Below are 26,754 nucleotides of genomic sequence, written 5' to 3'. Positions count from 1 at the left end.
AAAAACAAAAACAGAAAACAAGTGTTGACAAAGATATTGAAAAATTGGAACACTTGTACACTGTTGGTGGGAATGTAAAATGGTACCACCACTATGGCAAACAGTATGAAGGCTCCTCAAAAAATTTAAAATAGAACCACATGATCCAGCAATTCTACTTCTAGGTATATACTCAAAAGAATTGAAAGCAAGGTCTCCAAAAGATATTTGCACACCCATGTTCATAGCAGCATTATTACAATAGGCAAGAGGTGAAAGCAACCCAAATGTCCATCAATGGATGAACGGATTAAAAAAATGTGATTTGTACCTACAATGGAATATTATTCAGCCTTAAAAAGAAAGGAAATCCTATCACATGCTACAACATGGATGAGCCTTGAGGACATTATGCTAAATGAAATAAAACAGTCACAAAAAGATAAATATTGTTTGATTCCACTTATATGACATATCTAAAATAGTCAAATTCATAGAAATAGAAAATAGAATGGTGGTTGCCAGGGAGTGGGGGAAGGGAGAAATGGATGTTGTTACTTAATGGGTATAGAGTTTCAGTTTTGCAAGATAAAAAAGTTCTGGAGGGACTTCCCTGGTGGTCCAGTGGTTAAGACTCCACACTCCCAATGCAGGGGGCCTGGGTTCGATCCCTGGTCAGGGAACTAGATCCCACATGCCTCAACTAAAAAAAAGATCCCGCATGCCACAAAGAAGATCCCGCGTGCCGCAACTAAGACCTGGCGCAGCCAAATAAATAAATAATTTTTTTTCTTTAAAGTTCTGGAGATCTGTTTCACAATAATGTGAATATACTTAACGCTACTGAATTGTACACTTGAAAATGATTAAAATGGTAAATGTTATGTTTTTTTTACCACAATTAAAAATGCATTAAAAAAAGGCACTGGTCAGATTTGGGACAATTTGAATATCAAAATAAATAAATAGTGATAGTAACTGATTATAATTCCCCCTTGATAAAATATAAAAATCCAGGAGTCCGTATTGATATATTTGGACATGAAACAAATAAATGAATAAATAAATGAGAAAAAAATGCCTTTCCTAAATGTTGAATTAGAAAAATCACCATATGGCAGCCATCAGAGTAATAATTCAACCACAAAACATTAAAACTAGTGGGTAAAAGTTTGAGGAGTAATGGACCATCTACGTGGTCTCAAAGTACCTACCCACAAAACACTAGTTAAGTACAAAGGGAAAAATAGTAACGTTAAAGTGGAGAAACTTGGCAGAAATCACTTTAATTACTTGATCCACATTAATGAAACAATCGAAATTGTGAGCCTCCTAATAGGATGCACTGAGACAAACATTATGTCACCTTTGTGGTGTCTTTGCCAAAGATGCATGATCTGAATCTAATCGTGAGGAAACATCAGGCAAACCCAAACTGAAGACATGCTAAAAATAATTGACCTGTCATCTTCAAAAGTGTCAAAGTCAAAAGAGTCGAGGAAAGGCGGAAGAACTGTTCCAAAGTGAAGACTAAAGAAGCAGGAAAACCAAATGCAGCCAGTGATCCTGAAATGAATCCCTTTGCTACAAAGGACATTATCAGGACAATTAGTAAAACTAGAATGGGGTCTCAGGATCAGACGGGTAGTAATGTATCGATATTATTTCTCTTATTTTGATGGTCAATTGTAGTTATGTAGGAGAATATCCTTGTTTGTAGAAAACACACATTAAAATACTTAGGGTTGATGAGGCAGCATGTTGGAAATTACTGTAGAATGGTTCAGAAAAAGAAAAGGCTCTTAGTACTATTGCAACTTTTCTGTAAACTTTAATTTTCCACAATAAAGAGAGAAAAAAAAAAAAAGCTAATAGGAAAGGAAGTGGTTTAACCAAAGAGGGTTATAAGCAGCACCACTCTGGTCCTCTCTTGATCAGAGTGTAGCAAGAGAAAAAAGGGATCCCTTCCCACTCCACCAAGGGCAGCTATGGAATCAGGAAAGGGCAAGGACTCCAGGAGAAGAAAAAGGAGATCGGGAGCTGATCAAGGTTGTCCATGAGTAGAGGTAAGATGCCCTCTTCCTCCTAGAAGGATGTCTGGAAATACATGGGGAGGCACTAACCAAGCGTTGGGTTCATACAAGAATAAATCGAGTGAGAGCCAGTGAACTATGAGTTCTGGCAGTATGGTGCACTAAATACCCTGAAAGCATTCATAATAGTGGATACAATTACAAACAACAAAAAACAAAACTAAAAACCTTTTAAACTGCACTGAACTAAGAAGAAAGGAAAGAATACTGAGAAACCCTCAAAATATGTGAAAGCAGAAATCCAAATAGATAGGAATCCTGAAATCACCTTTTGTTGGTCTTTTTGAAACTTTGTAACCTTGAGCTTCAATTTTCATGGCCTTGCAGTGCAGTAGGACATGAAACAAAGTCTATGGACCCCTCAAGGTCGGGAGTTGAATAGGAGAGCTCTGGGGGAAGAGTGAACTAAACATGAATTTGAAGTAAACAACCTTCTACCACCTCAGGCGACAGAAAATTCCCCACCTCGAATCTTGGCCCAGTGAGGAGCTAGGGGGCTGAGTGCCCTTCACATGGGTCAGCAGCTAAATTCAAACTACTTGTGGTCTGAGAAACGCCAAGTTTAAAAATTAAAGTGGTCTCAGATTGATAGTATCTCCAGGAACTTGACAGGCAAACGCAAAATCTTTCTGGAGAAATCTACTCTTCAGATCCTCAAAGAATTCCCGCACATAGTGAAATAATTATAATAATAATAAAGCCATTTGTAAGGGGGGGTGGAGGGAGCTGCGGGTTGCAGGCTTTATGGCCGCCAGCTGCGGGCGGGAGGACGGATCCTGGCTGGTGGGGCAGTGCAGCTGCCGGGTCCACACAGCGCCTGCGCAGCAGCTGCAGGGAAGGGGCACCTCCTGCCCGGGCTGGGTGCGAGCGAGGAGGCCCGCAGGGCTGAGTGCTGGGACATGGGACCACCAAAGCGACCTTCCCAGCGGAGCCGCGTGCCCGGGGCACCCCTGCTCTGCAGGCAGGGAGCAGTCAGCCGCCTCCCCGCTGCACCAGACCCTGATGGGACCCAGATTGCTAACGGCAAAAAGAAACGGAAAAATGCAAAAGATTGGAACGATTAAAACCTACCAAAGACTTCTCAGAATTCTCAAAGAGCATGCAAATATGTGCTTACATGTAAAAAATGTGATGCGCGAACTACCACACTCAAGCAACCTGGCAAGCACTTGCCGGTGACTGTCACTCTCAGGTTTCACTGTGGAATTTCAAACTGCCTAGGGGTGTGGGAAAAGATTAAGGCACCAACCCCAAAAATAATGGCCCATAAAAGGAAAGAGAACAAAAGGAAGTCCACCGCTGAGTACTCCTGTTCTAGGGAAGGGGGACATGTGGCCAGAACAGCCTGACTTCCCATAATGTCCTCAAGAAGAGCCAGAATATCACCCTGATGCTGCAGCCCAAGAGTGTTTTGCTGTTTCAAATTGAAAATTGTCATGAGGAGGAAAAGTCCATTCTGGTGCTTGAGGGGACCTCTCAAACTGAAGGCTTGTGTTCACCTGTCTGAATAACAACCAATAAAAACTACAGGAACAAAATCTCTCAAGAAAGGGGTTTTTAAAAGAGACACGACAGGGACTTCCCTGATGGAGCAGTGGTTAAGAGTCCGCCTGCCAATGCAGGGGACACGGGTTCGATACCTGGTCCGAGAAGATCCCACACGCCGCAAAGTAACGAAGCCCATGCGCCACAACTACTGAGCCTGCGCTCTAGAGCCCTCAAGCCACAACTACTGAAGCCCACGCACCTAGAGCCCATGCTCCGCAACAAGAGAAGCCACCGCAATGAGAAGCCCGTGCACCACAACGAAGAGTAGACCCCACTCACCACAACTAGAGAAAGCCCGGGCGCAGCAATGAAGACCCAATGCAGCCAAACATAAAATACATAAATTAAAAAAAGAAGAAATAGAAAATCTGAACAGACCTATAATAAAGAGATTGAATTAGCAATTAAAAACAAAAAAGAAAATCCTACAAAGAAAAGCCCAGACCAAGATGGCTTCATGGGTGAATTCTACCAAATATATATATTTTTTAATTTTTTTTTATTTATTTATTTATTTAGGCTGCGTTGGGTCTTTGTTGCTGCACGCAGGCTTTCTCTAGTTGCAACGAGCGGGGGCTACTCTTCATTGAGGTGCGCGGGCTTCTCACTATGGTGGCTTCTCTTGTGGCAGAGCATGGGCTCTAGGCGTTAGTTGCTCCGCGGCATGTAGGATCTTCCCAGACTAGGGCTCGAACCCATGTCCCCTGCATTGGCAGGTGGATTCTTAACCACTGCACCACCAGGGAAGCCCCTCTACCAAATTTTTTTTTTTTAAACGCTTCTCTTTTTTTAAAAAAAATTTATTTATTTATTTATTTATTTTTGGCTGTGTTGGGACTTCCTTGCGGTGCGCGGGCTTCTCATTGTCGTGCCTTCTGTTGTTGCGGAGCATGGGCTGTAGGTGCTCAGGCTTCAGTAGTTGTGGCCCATGGGCTCAGTAGTTGTGGCTTGCAGGCTCTAGTGCTCAGGCTCAGTAGTTGTGGCGCAGGGGCTTAGTTGCTCCGCAGCATGTGGGATCTTCCGGGGCCAGGGCTCGAACCCATGTCCCTTGCATTGGCAGGTGGATTCTTAACCACTGCGCCACCAGGGAAGCCCCTCTACCAAATATTTAAAGAAGAATTAACACCAAATTCTTCACAAACTCTTCCAAAAAAAAAAAATAGAAGAGGAAACACTTCTCAACTCATTCTGTGACACCAGTATTATCCTGATATCAAAACCGGACATCACACACAAAAAGAAAACTAAAGATCAATATGTCTTATGAATAAAAATTCCAAAAAAACTCAAATAAAACTAGCAAACCAAATCCAGCAAAATATAAAAATGATTATATACCTTAACCAAGTGGGATTTATCCCAGAATGCAAAGTGGATTTAACATGCAAAAATCAATTATTATAATATACCATATCAATAGAATTAAGGACAAAAACAAATGGTTATCTCAATACATGCAGAAAAAGCATTTGACAAAATCCAATATCCCTTCAATATAAAAATACTCAACAAACTAGGACTTGAAGGAAATTCCCTAACCTGATAAAAGGCATCTACAAAAAAAAAGTTAATATGTACTTAATATTAAAAGACTGAATGTGGACTTCCCTGGTGGTGCAGTGGTTAAGAATCTGCCTGCCAATGCAAGGGACACGGGTTCGAGCCCCGGTCCGGGAAGATCCCACATGCTGCGGAGCAACTAAGCCCGTGTGCCACAGCTACTGAGCCTGCGCTCTAGAGCCCGCGAACCACAACTACTGAGCCTGTGTGCCACAACTATTGAAGCCCACGCGCCTAGCGCCCATGCTCTGCAACTAGAGAAGCCACCGCAATGAGAAACCCGCACACCGCGACGAAGAGCAGCCCCAGCTCGTCGCAACTAGAGAAAGCCCGCCCACAGCAACGAAAACCCAAAACAGCCAAAATAAATAAATAAGTAATAAAATAAAAGATATTAAAAAAAAAAAAAAAGACTGAATGTTTTCCCCCAAAGATGAGGAACAAGACAAGCATGTCTCTTGCCGCTTCTATTCAGCTTAGAAAGAAGTTCTAGCCAGGTCAGTTAGACAAGAAAAGGGGCGGGGGGGGGGAAGACATTCAGATTGGAAAGAAAGTAGTAAAACTATCTCTATTTGCAGATGACCTGATCTGGTACATAGAACATCTTACTGAGTCCTCTAATGAGTTAGCAAGGTTGCAGGATACAAGATCAGTCAGTTGTAATTCTGTACACTATCAATGAATAATCTAAAATGAAATTATGGAAAGAATTCAATTTACAGTAACATAAAAAAGAGTAAAATACTTGGATTAAATTTAACAAAAGTGCAAGACTTGTACACTGAAAACTATAAAACGTCACTGAAAGAAGTTAAGTAAGACCTAAATAAATGAAAGATACCATGTCCATGTTCACGGATTGGAAGACTTACTATTGTTAATACAGCAATACTCCCCAAATTGATTTGCAGATTCAAGACAACCCCTCTCAAAGTCCCAGCTGCCTCTTCTGTTTTTTCACAGAAATTGACAAACTGATCCTCAAATCTATATGGAAATTCAAGAGACCCAGAATAGCAAAAGAGTTCTGAAAAATACCAAAGTTGGGAGATTTATACTTCCTGATTTCAAAATTTGTTATAAAGCTACAGTAATGCTACACTAAGCTACAAGACAATGTGGTACTTGCATAAAGATAAGATATATCAATCAATGGAATAGATTGAGAGTCCAGAAGTAAACTCTTACATTTATGGTGGATGGAATTTTTTTTTTGACCATGCTGCGCGGTTTGTGGGATCTTAGTTCCCCGACCAGGGATTGAACCTGGGCCCTCGGCAGCGAGAGCACAGAGTCCTAACCACTGGACCACCTGGGCGTTCCTGGTCAATTGATTTAGGCAAGGGTCTCAAGACAATTCATGGAGAAAGAGGAATTTTTTCAATAAATGATGCTGTGACAACTGGATGTTCACAGGCAAAGGAATGAAGTAGAAGCCCCCTACCTCACATTACATGCAAAAATTAACTCCAAATGGATCAAAGACCTAAATGTGAGACCTAAAACTATAAAGGACTTGTATCCAGAATATACACAGAACTCTTGCAACTCAACAATAAAAAGTTAATTAGCTTAGTTTAAAAATGGGTAAGGCACACAAAAACCTGCACCCAGATGTCTATAACAGATTTATTCAAAACTGCCAAGACTTGGAAGCAACCAAGATGTCTTTTGTGGGTAAATGGATAAATAAACTGTGATACATCAGACAATGGAATATTATTTAGTGCTAAAAGAAAATGAGCTGCCAAGCCATTAAAAAAAAAAAAAAGAAAAGGAGGAACTCTAAATGCTTATATTACTAAGTGAAAGAAGCCAATCTGAAAAGGTTACATACTGTATGATTCCAATTACATGACATTCTGGAAAAGGCAAAACTATGAAAACAGTAAAAAAAAAAATCAGTGGTTGCCAGGGGTTGGGGGGAGGGAGGGATGAATAGATTTGAATAGGGAGGGAGCACAGATTTTTAGGGCAGTGAAACTACTCCGTGATCCTATAATGGTAGACATATGTCATTATACATTTGACAAAACTCAGAAAATGCACAACACCAACAGTGAACCGTAATGTAAACTATGGACTTAGGGTAATAATGACATATCAGTGTAGATTCTTCAGTTGTAACTAATGTACTACTCTGGTGCCAGATTTTGGTACTGAGGGAGGCTGTGCCTATGTGGGGCAGGGAGTATGTGGGAAAGTTGTGTACTTTCTGCTCAATTTTGCTGTGAACTTAAAACTGTTCTAAAAAATAAAGTCTGTTTAAAAGGAAAAGAAATGGCTAAGGGATCTGAATAGACATTTCTCCAAAAAGCTCTACAAATGGTCTACAAGCACATGAAAGATACTCAGCATCATTAATCATTAGGAAATTACAAATCAACACCACAGTGAGATATCATGTAATGCCCACAAGAATGACTGTAACAAAAGACAGACATGTATGAATGGATAATCAAAATGTGATATATACATACAATGGAATATTATTCAGTCTTAAAAAGGAAAGAAATCCTGTCACATGCTATAACATGGACAAAACTTGAGGACATTATGCTAGGTGAAATAAGCCAATCACAAAAAGACAAATACTGTATGATTCTACTCATATGATGTATCTAAAGTAGTCAAATTCATAAAAACAGTAGAATAGTGGTTGCTAGGGGATAGGGGGTGGGGGAAATGGGAATTGTTATTTAATAGATATAGAGTTTCAGATTTTGCAAGATGAAAAAGTTCTGGAGAGCTGTTTCACAACAATGTGAATATACTTACTAATGAACTTACACTTAAACATGATTAAGATGGTAAATTTTATGGGGTTTTTTATCATATGCTTCTTTATCATGATTAAAAAGAAAAAAAAACTTTTAAAGACTGACAATAACAGTGTTGGCAAGGATGTGAAGAAACTGGAACTCTCATACATCGCTGGAGGGAATGTAAAATGGTGCAGTCCTTTTGGAAAACAACTTGGCAGGGAGTTCCTTAAAAAGGTTAAACACAAAGTCCTCTGTGATCCAGAAATTCCACTCCTAGGTATATACCCAAGAGAAATGAAAGCATATGTCCACACAAAAACGTGTACATATATGTTCAAAGTAGCATTATTCATAATAGCCAAAAAGTGGAAAAAACCCAAATATCCATCAACTGGTGAATGGATATTTAAAATGTGGTATGTGTGAGCACAGTGGTGCATCTGGGCCAGAGGTCAGTGGATCAAAATACAATGTAGAATATTCATACGATGGAATATTATTCAGCCATAAAAAGGAACGAAGTACTGATGAATGCTACACATGGATGAATCTTGAAAACATGCAAATCAAAAAAAAAAAGCCAGACACAAGGGCTTCCCTGGTGGTACAGTGGTTAAGAACCCACCTGCCAATGCAGGGGACACAGGTTTGATCCCTGGTCCAGGAAGATCCCACATGCCACAGAGCAACTAAGCCCGTGTGCAACAACTACTGAGCCTGCGCTCTAGAGCCCGTGAGCCACAACTACTGAGCCCACATGCCACAACTACTGAAGCCCGTGTGCCTAGAGCCTGTGCTCTGCAACAAGAGAAGCCACGACAATGAGAAGCCCACGCACCTCAATGAAGAGTAGCCCCTGCTCGCTGCAACTAGAGAAAGCCCGCGTGCAGCAACGAGAACCCAACGCAGCCAAAAATAAATAAATAAATAAAAATTTTAAAGAAAGCCAGACACAAAAGACCACATATTGTATGATTCCATTTATATGACATGCCCAGAATAGGTACATCTATAGAGACAGAAAGCAAACTAGTGGTTGGCAGGGGCTGGACAGGAGGGAGGAATGGGGAATTACTACTAATAAGTACGGGGTTTCTTTTTGAGATGACGAAAATGTTCTGAAATTAGATAGTATTGATGGTTTCACATTTTGTAAATATACTAAAACCCCCTGAATTATAAACTTTAAAAAGGTGAATTTTATGGTATGTGAATTATATCTCAATTTTTTTAAGGTTAAAAAAAAAGAAATATATCTAAAACACATATACAGGGAGAGTCAACAGGCAGATAATATCCTTGAATGTGACTTCATTTGTAACCCATAGACTGGTAAGACTGAATAAGCTCAGGGTACATATTCTAATATTATTATTTCCATTTTCTTAAATCATAAAAATACTAAATACTAAAATGTTAAAGTTTACCTGGCAAAAAAGAGAAAAGTATCCATAATCTTACCACGAAATAGAACAACTATTTCCTTTTCTCCCATATATTCTCTGATCGGTGATGACTTTTTCACAAACATGACTAAAATGGGAATAACTAAACATGACTAAAATAAAGATGTTAAGGTCTCTATCTTAATCAAGAAACAAGCCTCCAACTTTAGGAATTCCTACTTGGGAGAAATTCGCTATATGAAATTCAGATTTCTAAGACATATGTAAAGCAAATATGTAACCAATTGTTGGCACAAATACCCAAATTTTGCTGAGTGAGTGCTCCTCATATAACTGCACAATCTCCCCTGCTGTTTCTTAGACTCTCCAGATGAGGTCTCTGCCCACCTTCCTCATTGATGCCTATAAACTACCTGAGGCTGGTTTCTCAAGATGCGGCCCCTTAGTGGTTCCCTCCCTGAAAATGCTGCCCCACTATGGGTTTGAGGACATCGGCGCTGAAGGGAGTGTGATATCGGCCAAACCGCTTGCCCTCTGTAAGCCTCAGTTTCCTCATTTATAAAATATGGATGATAGGGGCTTCCCTGGTGGCGCAGTGGTTAAGAATCCGCCTGCCAATGCAGGGGACACGGGTTCGAGCCCTAGTCCAGGAAGATCCCACATGCCGCGGAGCAACTAAGCCCATGCACCACAACTACTGAGCCTGCGCTATAGTGCCTGAGAGCCACAACTACTGAAGTCCGTGAGCCACAACTACTGAGCCCACGTGCCTAGAGCCCGTGCTCCACAACAAGAGAAGCCACCGCAATGAGAAGCCCGCGCACTGCAACGAAGACACAACACAGCCACAAATAAAAATAAATAAAATAAATAAATTTTTAAAAATAGGGATGGTAATACCACTTCACAGGGTTTTAGTGAGAATTACATTAACCAATGTCTGTAATGTGCTTGGTTCAATAAACAAAGGCTGTTATTATTATGATCCAAGGATGCATTTTAAAAAGTCACTTCCAGGGAATTCCCTGGCGGTCCAGTGGTTAGGACTCTGCGCTTTCATTGCTGAGGGCCCAGGTTCAATCCCTGGTCAGGGAACTAAGATCCCACAAGCCGTGCGGTGCAGCCAAAAAAAAAAAAGTCACTTCCAAACCCCGCACCCACACCTTCCTTATTTATCTACACAGTGAGCCCATAAGGCGATTGCCAGTTTCAGATGACAATCTACATGGTACTCTATGGATGAGGCCAAGAGACAACCCAAGTGTCTAGTAGATAATAGGACCCAGGAAACATCTCCTAAGTAAATGAATGAAAGGAGCCTCAAATTCCTTTGCTTACACTAAAGGGTTTGGGTTTTTTTCCCCTTTTTCCTGATTATAAAAGTAACAGATGAAAAAAATTATTCGTTATTTTAAAACTATATATATACAACAGCACAGCAAATTGAAAAGTAAAGAGAAACTTTAAAAAGCGCTCATATTCCTACCACCCAAGGGGCAATCTAACATATTTTGGCATGTTTCTTTTTCATTATTTTTACAGTGTTGAGCTAATTTTATACTTTATATAATTTTATATCCTACATTTTTTCACTTAGTACATTACAAGCATTTCACTTAATATGTTTTATAAATAACTTCAATGTTTGAATACTATTTTATTATATGGGAACTAACAATTTCCCCATCATTGGATTTTTAGGGTGTTTCCAATTTTCTATTGCAAATTAGATTTTCTGAGTTTCAGAAATATATATATGTTTTTATGTATATATGTATATTATGAGCTCAGAAAAGAATAGAAACGTGTGTATGTGAGTGGGTGCCTTTGGGCATGGGATTGTTGGGATGGGGCAAGGTTTGTGCTTTTATGTTACATACTTCTTTACTGTTTAAATCATTTATAGCTAGCAGGGATGACTTTTGAAATTAAATGTTTACGCAAAGGAAGGAAGGAGGAGAGAGGAAAGGAGGGAGGGGAGAGGGAGAAAGAAGGAAGGAAGGAAGGAAGGAAGGGAGGAAAGGAGGAAGGGAGGGAGGGAAGGAAAGAAAGAAGGAAGGAGGAAAAAAATTCCTGTACCAATTCCATTTGTAAAGAGCCTGAAAGATCAAGAGCCACAAGAAGTAACTAAGCAATATATCCCTTTATATATTTTATAGGACAAAGACGCATACAGACCTATAATTAAAAAGTAGATATGTTTGGGATTTAATTTCTCTGAGCAAAAAAGGAAATAGCAAGCTGCAAAGAATCCCAGCCCAACTTACTGATTGATTTTGGATTCTGTGGTGTTTCCAGCTTTGTCTCTCAATTTGATTGTAATGGATCCTCTTCTTATGTTCTTGTTCCAAGTTATAATATCCACAAAGTAATGATATACTACAAAACAGGGAGAGAACATGGTAAGAGAAGAATATTACCAACTGCTTTCCTGAAGGTTCAATTCGTAAAAACCCAACCTCCCTAATAACTGAGTCTCCTTTTCTCTTCCTCTAGTTTTTCTGCAAAGATCCAGGGCAGAATTTTCTAATATTTTTTTCTATTCTCTTTGGTAAAGATGGCCTGAGTGATGGCAGAACTCAGTGGTATGCAGTTGCCATGTGTAGGCATCACTCTTGGATCAGTGTTTCCACCTTATCGACTGAAATCTCATGGCCTACTGCCAAGTATGATTGGTTCACTTCAATCCCTGCCCATTTTAGAATAAACCAAATAGGGGGCCATGTAGAGACCCTCCACAGCTGACAAGGTCTTCCTCAATCTGGGCCATGTCCACCAGCCTACCCAGCCTCCCTCATCTCTTCCCCAGTCATGCCACACCACCTGCACTGCCATGCTCTCTCTTGCTTCTGGGCCTTTCCCCAACTTGGACACTCTTACTTTGCCCCCTTTGCCAATTCATCCTTCAGGTTCCAGCTGAATGCACTCCCTCCAGAAGGCCTTCACTGACCCTCAGACTAAGTCAGGTCTCTCTCAGAGTTCTTATCATGCTCTGGTATTCTCTCATCATTAGTTAACACACTTTATTTACAAAATGCAAGAAAAATGATAACCAAAAAGTGGTAAACATATGTGTACATCTATACAAATATTGCCTGTATAATGTCTTATGGGGTTTTTAAAAAAGCTAAAATATACTACAACAATAACTAGGAAGGGATGGTTATTCCTCTTTGTAATCCCAGCAGTAATACCTATGGATATCCATTAATTCCTACTGAATAAACGAGAGCACAAAACGTATCCAGAGAACTATTCTTCCTCCCTACTCTCTGCTCCCCAAGGTCAAGGACGCTCTGGGAAGATGGGGATCCCACCATGATAGTCAGATTTGCTATCTCTTGGTTAGACTTGCAGAGAAGGGGAAAGAGGATCAGGGAAATGACAGTCCCACTAGGGAATAAGGTCAGCCATGGGGTTGCCATTTCATGGTCCATTAGTACTCAGGGGCTTGCCCCATTTGGATTGGGCAGACACCAAACCCTGGGCTGCCACTCATGGCTCCAAAGGAGGAGGGAAACCTGGTGATCTGCAACCTCTTTTATAAGGGTTGCTCCCAAGAAAAGTGAAAAGGGGGATAAGATTGTAAGATGTACATCTGCCCAGGAAAATTCCTACTTGCTACCCGGGGCATCTGATCATCTGCTGCCCTATTTAGCTCCCATCTTGAATACCCAACCTCTCAATGTCCTTAGAAGGTCATTGTTTTTGTTTTGGAGCTGGAACTGACCCATACATGTGGCTGACACCTGATTTTTCCTAACCACAATTTCACGTCTCTTGGGGCTCAAGCAAATTTCTGGAAGATCTTAGTGATTAGAATGGACGTCCAGTGAAGCTAACAACTATGATTTGTTGAGATTTTAATCCTTATAACCCAGAAGATAGGCATGATTATCCCCCTTTTACCAAGCAGGACATTGAGACTCAGAGAGGTTAAATGTCTTGGTCACACAGCTATTATGTAGGAGAGTCAGGATTCAACCTAGGTCCTTCCAACTCCAAATCCATGCTTCACCATGGCCTTCATTTGCCAAGAAGTAGCCAGGAAGCTGAGACTCAGCCATTCCAAAAATAAAAGAGTTGGGCAACAGCAAGCAAACACATTCACCACTCACTGCAGAAGGGTTTCTCCTCAGCTGTGTCAAAGAACGCTTTAGTCATAGGAGGATCCCGCTCCCTTAAATAGTCTTTCCAATTATCAGCATAGTAGCCTATAAAATAAGTCAGAAAAGTGTAACATTAACATGTATTATATAAATGTAAAAGCAATGGCGGAGATAGAACAGCGGGTTTGACTGCCACCACCATCGAGACAATCCCCCTCGTACCCACTTGCCAAAGGACCCTCCAGTGGCTTTTCCCCCTATCTACTGATATTACATCACCAGCCCTGGTCCTCAGTAGCAGGGGTGGGATTGTGGGGAGTGACACACACTGGTTAGACTAAAAATAGCACTGATATTTTCCAACAATACATTCATTTTCTAGATTATTTAAAACAGATTCAGGTTTATACCTAGAACAGCATCACTTTTGCAAAGCGATGTGCTTTCTTGAAGAACTATGATTGGGCCCCTGAAGTGCAGAGAACTTGGAATTGCTGTTACTCTGTCAACAGGCAGGGAAACATCCTCCTTTGTGACGTGCCTACAGGAATGAGGCTGAGGGCCATCTCTCTCCTCTGTTCCCACTGCTAGGGAGTGGCCTCCACATTCTGACTTAACTGATCTGGAGTGGAACCCAGGCATCAGCATTTTTTAAAAGCTCCGTAGATGATTCAGATGCACAGTCAAGTCTGAGAACCCCTTGTCTATAGCATGCCCTGATGTTAACTTGAGTCTTTCCTTTGGGTACAATTAGAGAATTCTCATGACCATCCAGTTGCAAAGTCTCTACTAACCCTTAGCAAACATCCAAGCAGCCTCCACGGTGTCGTGTTACCCCAGCCCACCCCTGTATGTGTCCATGCACACAGCAACAGAGTGTGGCATGAGGGCATTTACAGACACCATTTGTTAGAGGGGTTGCTTTGCCAAACCCTCCCTCAGCAGAGAGGTTGTGTGCCTGGAGAGGGTGCTCCTGTCCCCACAGGAGCAGACTACGTAAGGTGACTGTGCCTGGGTGAGCTTGGAAACTCTTCTGGAACATTCTTTTTCTTGCTAGAATAAAGTGTCCAGGGAGTTGGCACTACCTTCTGGATGAAATCCCATATAGATTGCCTTTCTAACATTCTTTATTATTAGGAGACCCCAGAGTACTTCACAGAACAAATTGGCTAGAAAAAACTAAGTAAGTTTTTGTTTTTTTTAATTTATTTATTTATATTTATTTCTGGCTGTGTTGGGTCTTCGTTTCTGTGCGAGGGCTTTCTCCAGTTGCGGCGAGCGGGGGCCACTCTTCATCGCGGTGCGCGGGCTTCTCACTGTCGCGACCTCTCCCGTTGCGGAGCACCAGGCTCAGTAGTTGTGGTGCACGGGCTTAGTCCGCGGCATGTGGGATCTTCCCAGACCAGGGCTCAAACCCGTGTCCCCTGCATTGGCAGGCGGATTCTTAACCACTGCGCCACCAGGGAAGCCCAGTAAGTTTTTTAAAAACAGCATTTTCAGGCCCATTTTTAGATGGTAAAATGGTGCTAGGATTCTACCAGAAATTAGCTCTTTGTTAATCAGAGTGGGAAACTGCTTGCTGGACTTACCCAGAAGGGGGCAGGACTCCGTCTGTGATATGCCACAGTTGACACACTTGCCGTTCCTATAATCCTGGTAGGAGTCACAGGGATACGCGGTGATGGTGCAGTTCTCTCTCAGCGAAGAAAGGTACAGGTACACGGACCTCTGGTGGTCACACTTAAAATACTGCATTCCTGGGTTGTAAAAGGAATGATCAAAGAGTAGAGCAGTTGTAGCATTTAGTAATAAATAGTGCCTCGCATATTGTTTATACACATAATTTATCATGTCTCCTACATACCAGGCACTGTGCTAACAGCTTCAATGTACTTGATTCCATTTAATCCTTATAAAACCAATAGATCAGGATTCATGCTGACAAATGGCAGGAGACAAGAAGATAGGCATGATTACCCCCATTTTACCTAGCAGGACATTGAGACTCAGAGAGGTTAAAGGACTTGACTTTGTCCTTCCTTTGTCAGTGAAAGGAGGAAGAAATGTCAGTGGTAGTCAGAGATCCCCCGGAGGTTTTCAGCAGAAGGCAAGCACATTTAAACCAGTAAAGACATGAGAGAAAGACGGCATTGGGGAGCAATTTGTAGAGGAAGATCCCCAATGAGGGCGAGGAGAGGAGATAGTTGTGAAAAAGGATGGGGGATGCTTCCACCTTGGGTCAGATGGGGAAATGAATGTAAAGACCAACTTTGTGATCTAAGGTTAGGATAGATAAAATGGCTCCTTCAGGTGGGACCTTGATCTAGGTACAAAAGTCAAATCTAGCTCACCTCTAAGAGGTGAGGGTTTATAGCTGGGGTGGTATTTGGAATAGAAGCATGAGGAGTGATCATAGGAAGTCAGCAAGAGATAAGTATGAGGCTTTTCTGGCATTATTGAGGGCCACGGAGAAGTTAACAAGTTTGCCTGGACCTTGTACTTGATCAACAAGACTCCATGACTTCTCCAGAATGTGCCCAAGCAAAGATGGAGGCTGACATGGCAGAGACCTAAGGGCCTGGGGGTGCACAGGGCATTCATGAGAGCAGACAAGTGGCAGGGGCTCCATTTCTGCTCCAAAGGTGAAGGGTGAAGTGAGAGGAGCTGAACAATAGGAGGTGGCACTGGAAGCTGTAAGTGGGCAAGAAGAGGTGAGACACAAGCCTCAAGTTAATTCTTGGTGGGTGCCATGTGATGTGGTGGTGAGAGAGGAGGCTGATGAGGCACAGAGGTGGCTAGCAGAAGAGTTGGAGCTGATGAAGGACTAGAGTACAAAATATCAGAGAGGTTCATCAGAAGGTTGATGGGTCAGACGATGAAGTCATTCAGAAACAGGAACTGGGTCCCAAAGATGGGTAATCAAAGGAGGTAAGGATCTCAATAGCAGACAGTGAACCCCATGGAAAGAGGAGTTGTGATTGTGAGCTAGTAGTTTGGAGAGGCACTGGGAGCTGGAGTCAGATCAATGTTTCTTCTTTCTCTGGAGTCCACATATGCCCATAGAAGAGATCAGTGGAGGACATAAGAAATAAACTGGGCGAGAGAGGAGAAGCATGGGGCCAAGCTGGACTGGAGTAAAATCTGACAAGTCGACATTTAATTATTGTTCCTGGAACTTCCACTTGCAGAAACAATGAAGTTAATAATGCTACAGAGGATGTCCTTTGTAAGCAAAGCACATTATCTTTGGCTGCTCATGGATGTAGTTACATTACAGCACACAGGATGGGATTTAAATACACACCATTTATGGTACAATATGATTGGCCCTACTTATGCCATTTCATCTGGATCATTTTCGAACACTACATCATTCCCATGGGGCCATATACAGCTACCATTTTGTAACAAGATCATCTTTTTCTAGAATTATTTCCATGATTGTTTAATTTTCTCTAACAATGGTGAAATACAGATTCAGAGCACTTGGCGGGGGGGTTGTTTTTTGGGTTTTTTTTTATTTTTGGCTGCGTTAGGTTTTTGTTGCTGCACACGGGCTTTCTCTAGTTGCGGCGAGCGAGGGCTACTCTTTGTTAGCGTGCGTGGGCTTCTCATTGCAGTGGCTTCTCTTGTTGCGGAGCCCGGGCTCTAGGCACATGGACTTCAGCAGTTGTGGCACGCGAGCTCAGTAGTTGTGACACATGGGCTCAGTAGTTGTGGCTCACGGGCTTAGTTGCTCCGCAGCATGTGGGATCTTCCCGGAGCAGGGCTCGAACCCGTGTCCCCTGCATTGGCAGGCGGATTCTTAACCACTGCGCCACCAGGGAAGCCCAGCATGGGTTTTTTTAATTCTGTCCCCCACCACACTTTAATGTTGCCCTCCAACTACCCATTTTTGTTTTGTGAGTTTTTTCTCGTTATAAAACTAATACATGCTCATTTAGAAAATAAAAAATAATAGCAAATTATGATGCAAAAATTACCTAGAAATCCAACATCCAGAGATCACCACTAATAATTATTTGGAGCACTTATGTTTAGTGTTTTTTTCTACACTTACACATGTACAAATATACATTTAAAAAACAAATTGGGATTATACTGTATAATTTGTGTATTTTTCACTTAACATCATATTGTAAGCATTTTCATTAATCTGACAATATTGTTTTTAAGAATTACATTCCTTTGTGTAGGATGCACCATACTATTTAATAATTTTCCTATGTTGGACATTCAGATTATTTCTAAAAACTTAACTATTATAAACAATGCCATGTTGAATATCTTCACTCTGATTTTTGTCTACATTTTCCATTATTTCTCTAGGAGAGATTTCCAAATGTGTAATTTCTAGGTCAAAGACACACCTTTTCAAGAGAGAGAAATAATTCAAAATCGCTTTTAATCATATGGTTATTTTTTTAAAGTAGTATATTTGAGTAATAATGTTTAATTTATAATTTATATTTATACCACCTCTATCTTCTCAGGAAATTTGTTTTTGATTAAAAACGATTTCACATAGAATAATATCAGATTTTTAAAATATGCCTTTTTTAAACCATTATTTTACAAAATATAAAGTATCTGCACTTACCTCCAAATATTGTTTGGGGGCAACCAGGTTGATCCAATCCTCCATTTGGGTAGAAGTCTATGTTTCCTAATGGTTCCCTGTAGCCCAGTGCTAAAAGACAATATACTATGCTTTTATACTGCTTTGAACTTTTCCCATCTCATAGCTCATTTGCCTGTTTAGGATATAGGCAGAGATTGTCTTATTCTTGTCTTTGCTGCTATTGTTGTCGTTAAACCTATTTAAATATTTTGTCCAAAGTTAGCCAGATAGTTAGTTAGAAAGCAGTGATTTCCAAGTAGGAGACTATGAAGCTGGTAACAGAATTTATTTCCCATATTTCTGAAAATGTAAGAGAGTTTGGTCACTCATTCACTACATGGCTGATAAAATGATATGTTTCATGTTTATATTTGGCTGGAACACTCATTGCTAGGTGCTTCCTGAGCCTCTAATTACATTTGTATAAGTCTTTAATGAGTAAGAAACAGGAAAAAATGAACCTTCACTTAGTAGGAGAAACCTTTAAAATTTGGGGATCTAGGATGGTTAAAAGATTGGAAACTTCTAGAAAATGGGGAGCTAGAAAATTATAGATAGATTTAATAATTGCTTATTCTCTTTGACCTTGTAACTCCCAAGTAATCAGTAAAATGCTTGATTACAAGATTATACAGGGACTTCCCTGGTGGTCCAGTGGTTAAGACTCCGTGCTTCCACTGCAGGGGGCATTGGTTCAATCCCCGGTCGGGGAACTAAGATCCCACATGCCGTGTAGTGTGGCCAAAAAAAAAAAAAAAAGATTATACATAGGTATGTATGTATATATATGTATGCACACATATATAGTGTATCATTGCAATAATGATAATAGCTATTATATGTTCAGGAAACTACATGTGTCTGTGGGTGTGATACTAGGGGTTTTACACAAATTTCTTCTAATTTTCACAATGTCTGAAAAGTAGCCATTGGTAAATTCAGATGAAGTAAGTTACAGATGAAGATTCTGGGGCTTGGAGGACTTATGGACCAAACATGATACCACCAGAAAGAACCAAACCTGGGATTTGAGTCCACCTCTGCCTTGACTGCAAAGTTTATATTTTTCCTTCAAAATTTGCCCTCTCCAAGAACAAAAAATAAATTACTCTATGCCATCAAGCATTAAAATGGCATTGAGGTACTGCACCTAAGTAAGGTAATACTTTGCAAACTGCATAGTAAGAACACAGCTATTTCACAGAGACACTTCTTCTAAGGCAAACAATTGCTGAATACCACACCAGAGTGCCCACAATAGGCAGTCAAGGGTGTTTCAGGTGGTTGTATCACAAAGGAGATGTACTATTAAATGTCCACTCTGGTCTGTCCCCTCAGGCCTCCCCCAACTTCCTACTCCAGCTCTTCTCGCAGACATCTGGATATAAAGACCCATCTGTAACATCAGCCCAACCCCCAAGCCATGTACCCAATCCCAGAAATGAAATCAACACCATGAAAGATAGAAATAGCCAGGAAGATCCCCAGAGAGCTAGAGACCTATAGGTGGTTCAGAAATGCTCTGTGTGGAAAGACACAACACTTAAACATATCTTTCAGCTTAAGGAAATAATGACAAAGAACCAACAAAAACAGGGAATCATGCATCCAAACCCAGTTGTACTTATGGAAACATTTGTCCACATGGTGTGCAAATCAGCCTGTCCTTGACTGATCAAGCTGATCACTTTAAAAATAATAGGAGACAATGGGAAACGTACCTCTACTCCATCAGGAGATCCTGGGTGCCTGCATTAAAGCAGCTTCCCTTCAGTATTCTTGTGGATTTGGAAACTTGCCCGGTAGGAAAAGAGGGAATCTAGAGGAACCTGATCCACCCCTGCATGACGATCCCCCTGGGGGAGACTCTTTGGGAGTCTGGGGGTGAGGGTGTGGGTGGTCACTGACCCACAAGGAATGTTACCATCAATGTCAGAATGGATGACGTCAACGAACTGTGCGTCACCGGGATCTAATCTGTCCTCTGGAGGTCTCCCATTGAATAAAGGGCCTGCAGGGTCCAGACCTGGAAGGAAAACAGAGTCGGCTTGGCAGCCCCATGCCATGAGTCACCTGCAGCTGGGCTTTGGATCCCTGTCCACGAAGATGGCTCACAGGCTGCGGGGCATCCTCGGGTGGGCAAGCACTCACATTCCCATCCTGCTGTGTCAGGCTCCTTTCCACAGCCCTGTATAGCCTTTTCCCACACTAAAGGTGGTTACCCTCACAGCGCCCCCTGAGAACTCATTCAGACTCCATCTGGAGGTGTACTATACCTTGTGCAGGGTTCCACGGCAGGGAGTGCACAGACATATGGGGACCAGGGACGGGGATAAACTGGTTCCTCAGGAAAAAAGCATCTAAGGGTGCATATAAAAAGCAGACACTATACGTATCTTTATCTCATTTTAAATAATCCAGAAACTTCACTCAACTTTTCTTTCTTGTTATTAAAAAAACTCCTTTATTGTTTCCATTTTTATTCACATTTACCAGCTCACCTGGTCCACATCACAAAGGAGGAAAGGTAGCTATTGTCATTCCCATTTTACAGATGAATGAACTGAGGTTCAGGGAGGTCAAGTGTCTTAGCCAGGGCCACGGCCTCCCAGTGCAACCACAGCCTCACAATGCAACCACCTCTCTCTGTTGAGCTTTTGATTTCATTGAACTGGGTTTGGCAAACTGAGTGGGAAAGTGTGAGACTCACTGGTCAGGCCAGGTATTAGACTATGTATGGAAGAGGGAAATTAAGTGGGTGCCAGTTCCTGCAGAATTAACCCACCCCATAAATGCCTGAACTGATTTCTTGCTCTTGGTCAATGTTAGCTGGACATTCCTCACCATTATTATGAAACAGCTGCAAAAACAAGAGAGCAGCTCCTACGATGGTGTAACCACAAACTAAAAACGAAACACCAGAGGATCCCAAAGACCTTGCTAACTAGAAACTTACCTAGAGTGAAAAAGGTTTCAAGGGATGTCTCTGAGTTTTTAATCTATGAAGGTCATTTTAAATGACATCCCCTATCCCCCGGTGGTATAAAATCCAAGAGATAGCATCTTTGCCCTAGCAGTCCTGGTTCTAGCCCCAATCTCTCCATTTCTCCCTGGACAACACCCTTGCTTCCTTGAGGCATGTCTTTATCTGCCTCCTAATTTTATCTCCCTCTGTCTCCCCCACCCACCCCACCCGCCAGCTTTTCTTCCTCTTCGGTCTGCTCCCAGCTGAAACTGATGTGGGGAGGAGGTGGATCAACACCCAGGTACCCAAGTCCACAGGATATTCTCTGCACAGAATGAGAAACTCATAACCTTGGAAAGACCTTGCTGGGGAAGCCTCCCCCTCCTCACATGAAACAGCACCATTTCCAGTCTGAGAAAATGAACAGTGAGAGCCTCAGTTTATAGCAACCTCCAGATCCACAGCAGATACATTGGCTTACCATATAAAATCCAAACCAGGGCAATTTTGAAAGTGATAAGGCTGCTATTAATAATTGTGCCAGGACAGAAGACACAAATGAGGACTGTCACAGTAAACTTGGACATATGATCTCCTTAGAGATAAGTCATAGCAAATGATCAGCTTATACTGTCAGCCAAAAATCACAAACTGCCCTAAAAAAGCTGCATATTTTGTGTGAGCAGAGACCATTGGAATCAGATGGATGTGACATGGAACCCCAAACCTAGCATTAACCAGCTGTGTGATCTTAAGCAGGTTACTTTACTTCTCTGAACCTCAGTTTCCTTATCTGCAAAATAGAGGTAGAATTAATTGCTACTTCAGAAGACTTACCAAAGCACTCTGGGATCTGAATCCAGAATATTGAAATTATTATAGAATAGAAACAAAAATGACAAAATGGAGCTCTTGTTGCTCTGTGATCGCCAGAAAAGTGTCTAGCTAGTGATCCCTGGCTTTGATTACAAGATTAACCAGTTTGAGAATTTGATAAAAGCTCTGGACCTCTCCCCAGGACAGACGTCAAACATTTTGCATGCATTTTCAGGGGCCTCTTACTCCCATCCCCAAGGTCACCATGAACTAACTCTCCAAGGCAGTGCTGTCCAATAGAAATATAATGTGAGCCACATATATAATTTAAAAATTTCTAGCAACCACTGTAAAAAAGTAAAAAGAAACATGGAGGATTGACTTTAATAATACATTTTATCTAACCCAATATAGCAGAAAATTATTTCAACATGTAATCAATATAAAAAATTTGAAATTTTTTAATACCCTTCTTTTGTACCTAGTCTTCAAATTCCAGTGTGTGTTTTGCATTTACAGCACATCTCGATTTGCATTAACAACATTTCAGGTGCTCAGTGGCACATGTGGCTTGTGGCTGCTATATTGGACAACACAGCTTTGTGGTCATTTATTAAAGTATGGTGTTCAGACCACCTGCATCTTCTGGTTAAAAGTACAGACCGCCGGGAATTCCCTGGTGGTCCAGTGGTTAGGACTCCACGCTTCCACTGCAAGGGGCATGGGTTTGATCCCTGGTTGGGGAACTAAGATCCCACATGCCTCGCAGCATGGCCAAAAAAAAAAAAAAAAAAGGAAGTACAGACTCCTGGACCCCAAGCCCAGAGATTCCAATTCAGCAAGTCAGCATTGTATCCAGTGCCCCAAGGTGATTTTTGCAAGAATCAAATTTAATGTATTATCAAGTGATGTAGGTACTTGAAATGTTTTTAAACCCATTCATTTCTGCCATCTTCTGTTGAGGAAATTAATGAAAAGTAATACCAGGAGATGTGCCTGGAGAGCAAAAGGAGAAGGAAGAGCAGGAAAAAAAATGGAAATGGAAGAGATGAAGCAGCCATTCTGGTCTAGATAATTAACAAGCAGAATCACCCAGTTCTTGGGAGTTGGGAGTGAATTATGTCCTTGGGTAACAGGCCAAATTCCCGCCCCTCAATCCAGTGATCCCACTCTGGCAGGGCAGTGGAAGGTGAGTGGAGAAGGGAAATGCTTTACCCCTGAAATAGCTCTCAGTAACAGGTGAGATTGACCTTGGGGCTCAGAGAGGATGAGGAGTTGGGAGAACATGGGTCAGTCAGAGGAGACAGAAAGTTGAGCTGCAGACTGTTGGCTGAGTCCAGGTCACAGAGCAGGGCCACGTGGGCCCAGGGTGGAAGGGAGGTTGGCTCAGGGGATCTCCATGGTCAGAGGCCAGGTTACACTGCATTCCCATCCAAAGTAGTCGTGGGAACAGGTTCACTGGGAGGCTGAGGAGCAAAATTAGGGGGTAGATAGAATAAGGCAGTGGTGGGCTAGAGCCCCCCAGCACCAGCACTGGAGAGCAGATTTTGCTTCTCTCTTCCCAAACTGTGTGGTCAGTGATGTCAGGTCAGTAGCTTGAAATCAGCCACAGTGGGAGTATTTACATCATGGAAATCAACAAATGCTATAAATCTTTTTTTTTTTTTTTTTTTTGAGAGCTGATCAGCTTCTAAACACACCACTGGGAAAAGTCCCAGCTCCCAGAGGAGAAGCTCCCAATAGACAAGGAAAACAAGCACATTTGAGCCATCTGTCCTTTGTACCCATAAGGGAAAATGAATTTATAAAAAGTAAAGACATACTGCTTTCTAAAACATTATAGTAATAATTTTAAAAAATTGAAAAAGAGCTTTGCTTCCCTAGGAAAGCAGGTAAATAAGATAAGGGCAACCTTGGCCTTTGGGGTGAAAGTGAGAAAAAAAAATAGCCAGGAAAAAGAATGTGACCTCAAGTACCAAGGTTAGAAGAGACACCAGCCAATGTGGGGGGGGGGGTGGTGTGTATGTGAGAGAGAGAGAGAGATTTAGGGCAGGGGGTGGTGGTGGGGACATGCCCAGGGCCACATGTCAAATTAAGTAGCACATTCAGACCTGTGGCTCTGAAAGGTTACCTCCCAAATGTAGTTGGTTTGAATCATTTACCTCTCCCCTCCCTCCCTCTGTTCACATCTACCTTCCAGATTTCCTAGATTTGGAATGGCTATCTCAATGTAAGGATCGATTCTGGGAAAGGTATGGAAGCCTTGAGTCTCTGAAAGAGAAAGCCTCCCTCAGCCCTTCATCTGTAGCTATGGAAAGTTACAGAACACTAGGCAAATGAACCCAGCAAGGGAATCTTTGTTTGGAATTTCACATGCTGTTGTTTCTGAGGGTTCTTATTCAGCTTTGGCCTGAAAGCCGATATTCACAGAGTAAGCTCCAGACAACATAATTCCCATCTCATTTTCCTATCATGAGGCTCCAGCTATGCCTGGGGATATAATATTAGGTATATAGTTCAAACTATCTTGGATTAAATGAAAGGAAGAAGGCTATCTGCTTGGGGCAAAATCCCCAATGGGATGTAGCTGTTTTTCTAGCCAGAAGAGAAATAAAGTCACCACCAATCTTTTCTATGGCATATACAATTTACAAAGTGCTTTGCACATATTTTATTAAATAATAAATTTAATATTGCTAAGGTCAATTACTACTATGGTCTTCCCTTTGCACAAGATGACATTTGCTCAGAGAGGTTAAGTAATTGGAAGAGCTGGCTTTGAACCCAAGGACTAGGATTGCCTGCATCATGCTCCCCCAGGGAACACCCTGAGCAGTCTGGTTACCCTGTGCCCATTCACAGGAAGCCTTACCTGTAATTCTTCCCAGCTGGCCATTGTACATCTTTCCAACAAACCCAGCTACGTGGGCTCCTAGACTTACTCCAATCATGTATATGTCATCCAGAGAAGCTCCTTCTGCCTGGAATTTCAAGAGGTCCATCGTTATAAATTGTGAGGGGCCAAGGAGTTGACAACATCTGGAGAAATTTCCTAACTGTTGACTTCGGAGAAACATTTCTGGGCACCTTATATCCATTCTCTTATTGAAATGTCACAACACCCACACAAACTAAATGCTATTCTTTTGATTATACAGATGAGGAGACTGAGCCCAGGGTTGAAGTCATCTGCCCAAGGTCAGGCAGGGAGGGGGCAGGGCAGAATTCAAACTGGTCTGTCCAACTCCACACTTATGCCTTCATCTTTATGCCATGGTGTCTCCATTCATGCTTCTGCTAGAAACCAAGCTGAGACATCCTTAAAACCTTCCCAACTGAGAAGGGCAACCAAACATTTTGATGAACTCCTTTATGTCCATGCTGGCTCAGTTAATGAAGTCACCATGGAGAGGGAAGGAAGGAAAGAAAGGGGCGGGGCACACTAACCATAGTCCTGGGCCAGCCAGTCATGAGTCATTTTAATATTCACTTTCCCAAAGTCTGTGGCTTAAGTAGGAAGCTCATGTAAAATTTATGTCACCCCTGGCCACAGTGGCCAGCAGGTGTGACTCTCTGAAGTAGTCCTGATGTCAAGTCACTTTTTTTTTTTTTCATAAAAAGGACAGTTCATGAGATAGATTAAATTAAATTAAATTTAAGATTTATTTCATCTTTGTAAGTCTTCTGAAAACATAAATCATACTCACACACAAATCGTTCATCAGACCATGTGTATCCGTTTTGGTTTTGGATAATCTGGTCACTGAACTTTTGGCATTTCTAAGAAAAGGAAGAGCTATAGAAGTTGAGGAAACTCTAGGCATTGAAGCCAGGAAACCCCTAGACAGAACCTCTCATACCCATTAGACACCTTTATGTGAGTTAGAAAAAGCTGCCCCTTCCTCAGGACCCTTTGCTGTCATTCACTAGAAAATTATCATAATAGACATATAAATCTACAATGTCTACAATGACAATGGTGCTCTCCTAGATCGGTGCCCTGTGCAGTGCACAACCTGCACAACCATATGCATGGGCCTTGCCTCGGGCCCTTCCCTTCACCTTCCCTGGGGCTTATTCAGATTTGCAAAACATTGCAAAAATAGTCCTTCTGGTCACTGTAGTTATCTCTTGGCTTTAAATATCCAGATAATGAGCCAGTTTCAATTTGGCCCTGAATCATCTAAGAGAATTCTCCCTTACCAGCATTTGGTCGATAAATTCCTTCAAGACTATTGCTACTTTTCTGGTCTTTGTAGAGGCATGGTTGTATATTATAGTTGTAGCTCCTTGATTCCAATCAACAACAACCACGTTCATGTCATCTACAGAGAGCAAACCCTCTACTAAGTCCTCCATCCAAACTGGAGGAGAGCCTGTCGGCCTGAATCCATGGACAGTGAAGATGGTTTTCTTGGTCACGTTCAAGTTCCCCAAAACTGTGGAGTTGATGGCCTGTGCGCAGGTCGGGTTTCTCCTTGTGTAGAGCATCAACTTCACATTTAGTCCCGTTCCAACCACTGCACTGTGAAAGCTCAGTTTGGTAAATGAAGGGCATGTTTCATCTGTGTCTGAAAATAAAAATTAGATGGCATTGTGACAGTTCTTTCCTTAGTTGGGCATCAAGCAAGAGTGCTGTCCTACACTCTTTGGAGTTCTTTCTATGTGCCTCACGGCACCTAGCAAGAGGCTGGGTCTAGTTGAATGAAGTTGCAAAGTCAGACCTGATTTGGAGTTCATAAGTAGTAACTCCTTTTTCACTAAGAAAACCATTTTTCCAAATCCTACCCTCTTTCAACGTCTAACCCAAAAGTCACCTCAACGAAGCCTTCTCTGACTCTCCCAGCCATAATTACTGTCTGTCCTTCAACCCAGAACTCCCCAAACCCCTC

At 41.8% G+C, this 26,754-nt stretch overlaps 1 protein-coding gene across 4 annotated transcripts in view; it reads right to left on the bottom strand.

The window, feature by feature from the left end:
* LIPH (lipase H) overlaps window positions 1-26,754 on the bottom strand; it is a 46,166-nt gene that overhangs the window by 4,734 nt on the left and 14,678 nt on the right. For 2 of the 4 annotated variants that reach the window (XM_061193311.1, XM_061193312.1), the window contains exons 2-8: window positions 26,066-26,433; window positions 24,735-24,843; window positions 20,006-20,107; window positions 18,061-18,150; window positions 15,050-15,217; window positions 13,470-13,565; window positions 11,619-11,730 (exon numbers count right to left, since the gene is read on the bottom strand). In XM_061193311.1, the coding sequence (XP_061049294.1) occupies window positions 11,619-11,730; window positions 13,470-13,565; window positions 15,050-15,217; window positions 18,061-18,150; window positions 20,006-20,107; window positions 24,735-24,843; window positions 26,066-26,433 (1,045 nt within the window). Of the gene's footprint in view, window positions 1-11,618; window positions 11,731-13,462; window positions 13,566-15,049; window positions 15,218-18,060; window positions 18,151-20,005; window positions 20,108-24,734; window positions 24,844-26,065; window positions 26,434-26,754 lie in introns of all 4 variants that reach the window. The other 2 variants (XM_061193314.1, XM_061193313.1) reach the window with 2 other exon arrangements.

The sequence above is a fragment of the Eubalaena glacialis genome, chromosome 6, assembly GCF_028564815.1.
Source record: "Eubalaena glacialis isolate mEubGla1 chromosome 6, mEubGla1.1.hap2.+ XY, whole genome shotgun sequence".
Taxonomy (NCBI): Eukaryota; Metazoa; Chordata; class Mammalia; order Artiodactyla; family Balaenidae; genus Eubalaena; species Eubalaena glacialis.
This window is presented reverse-complemented; position numbering and strand designations above follow the sequence as displayed.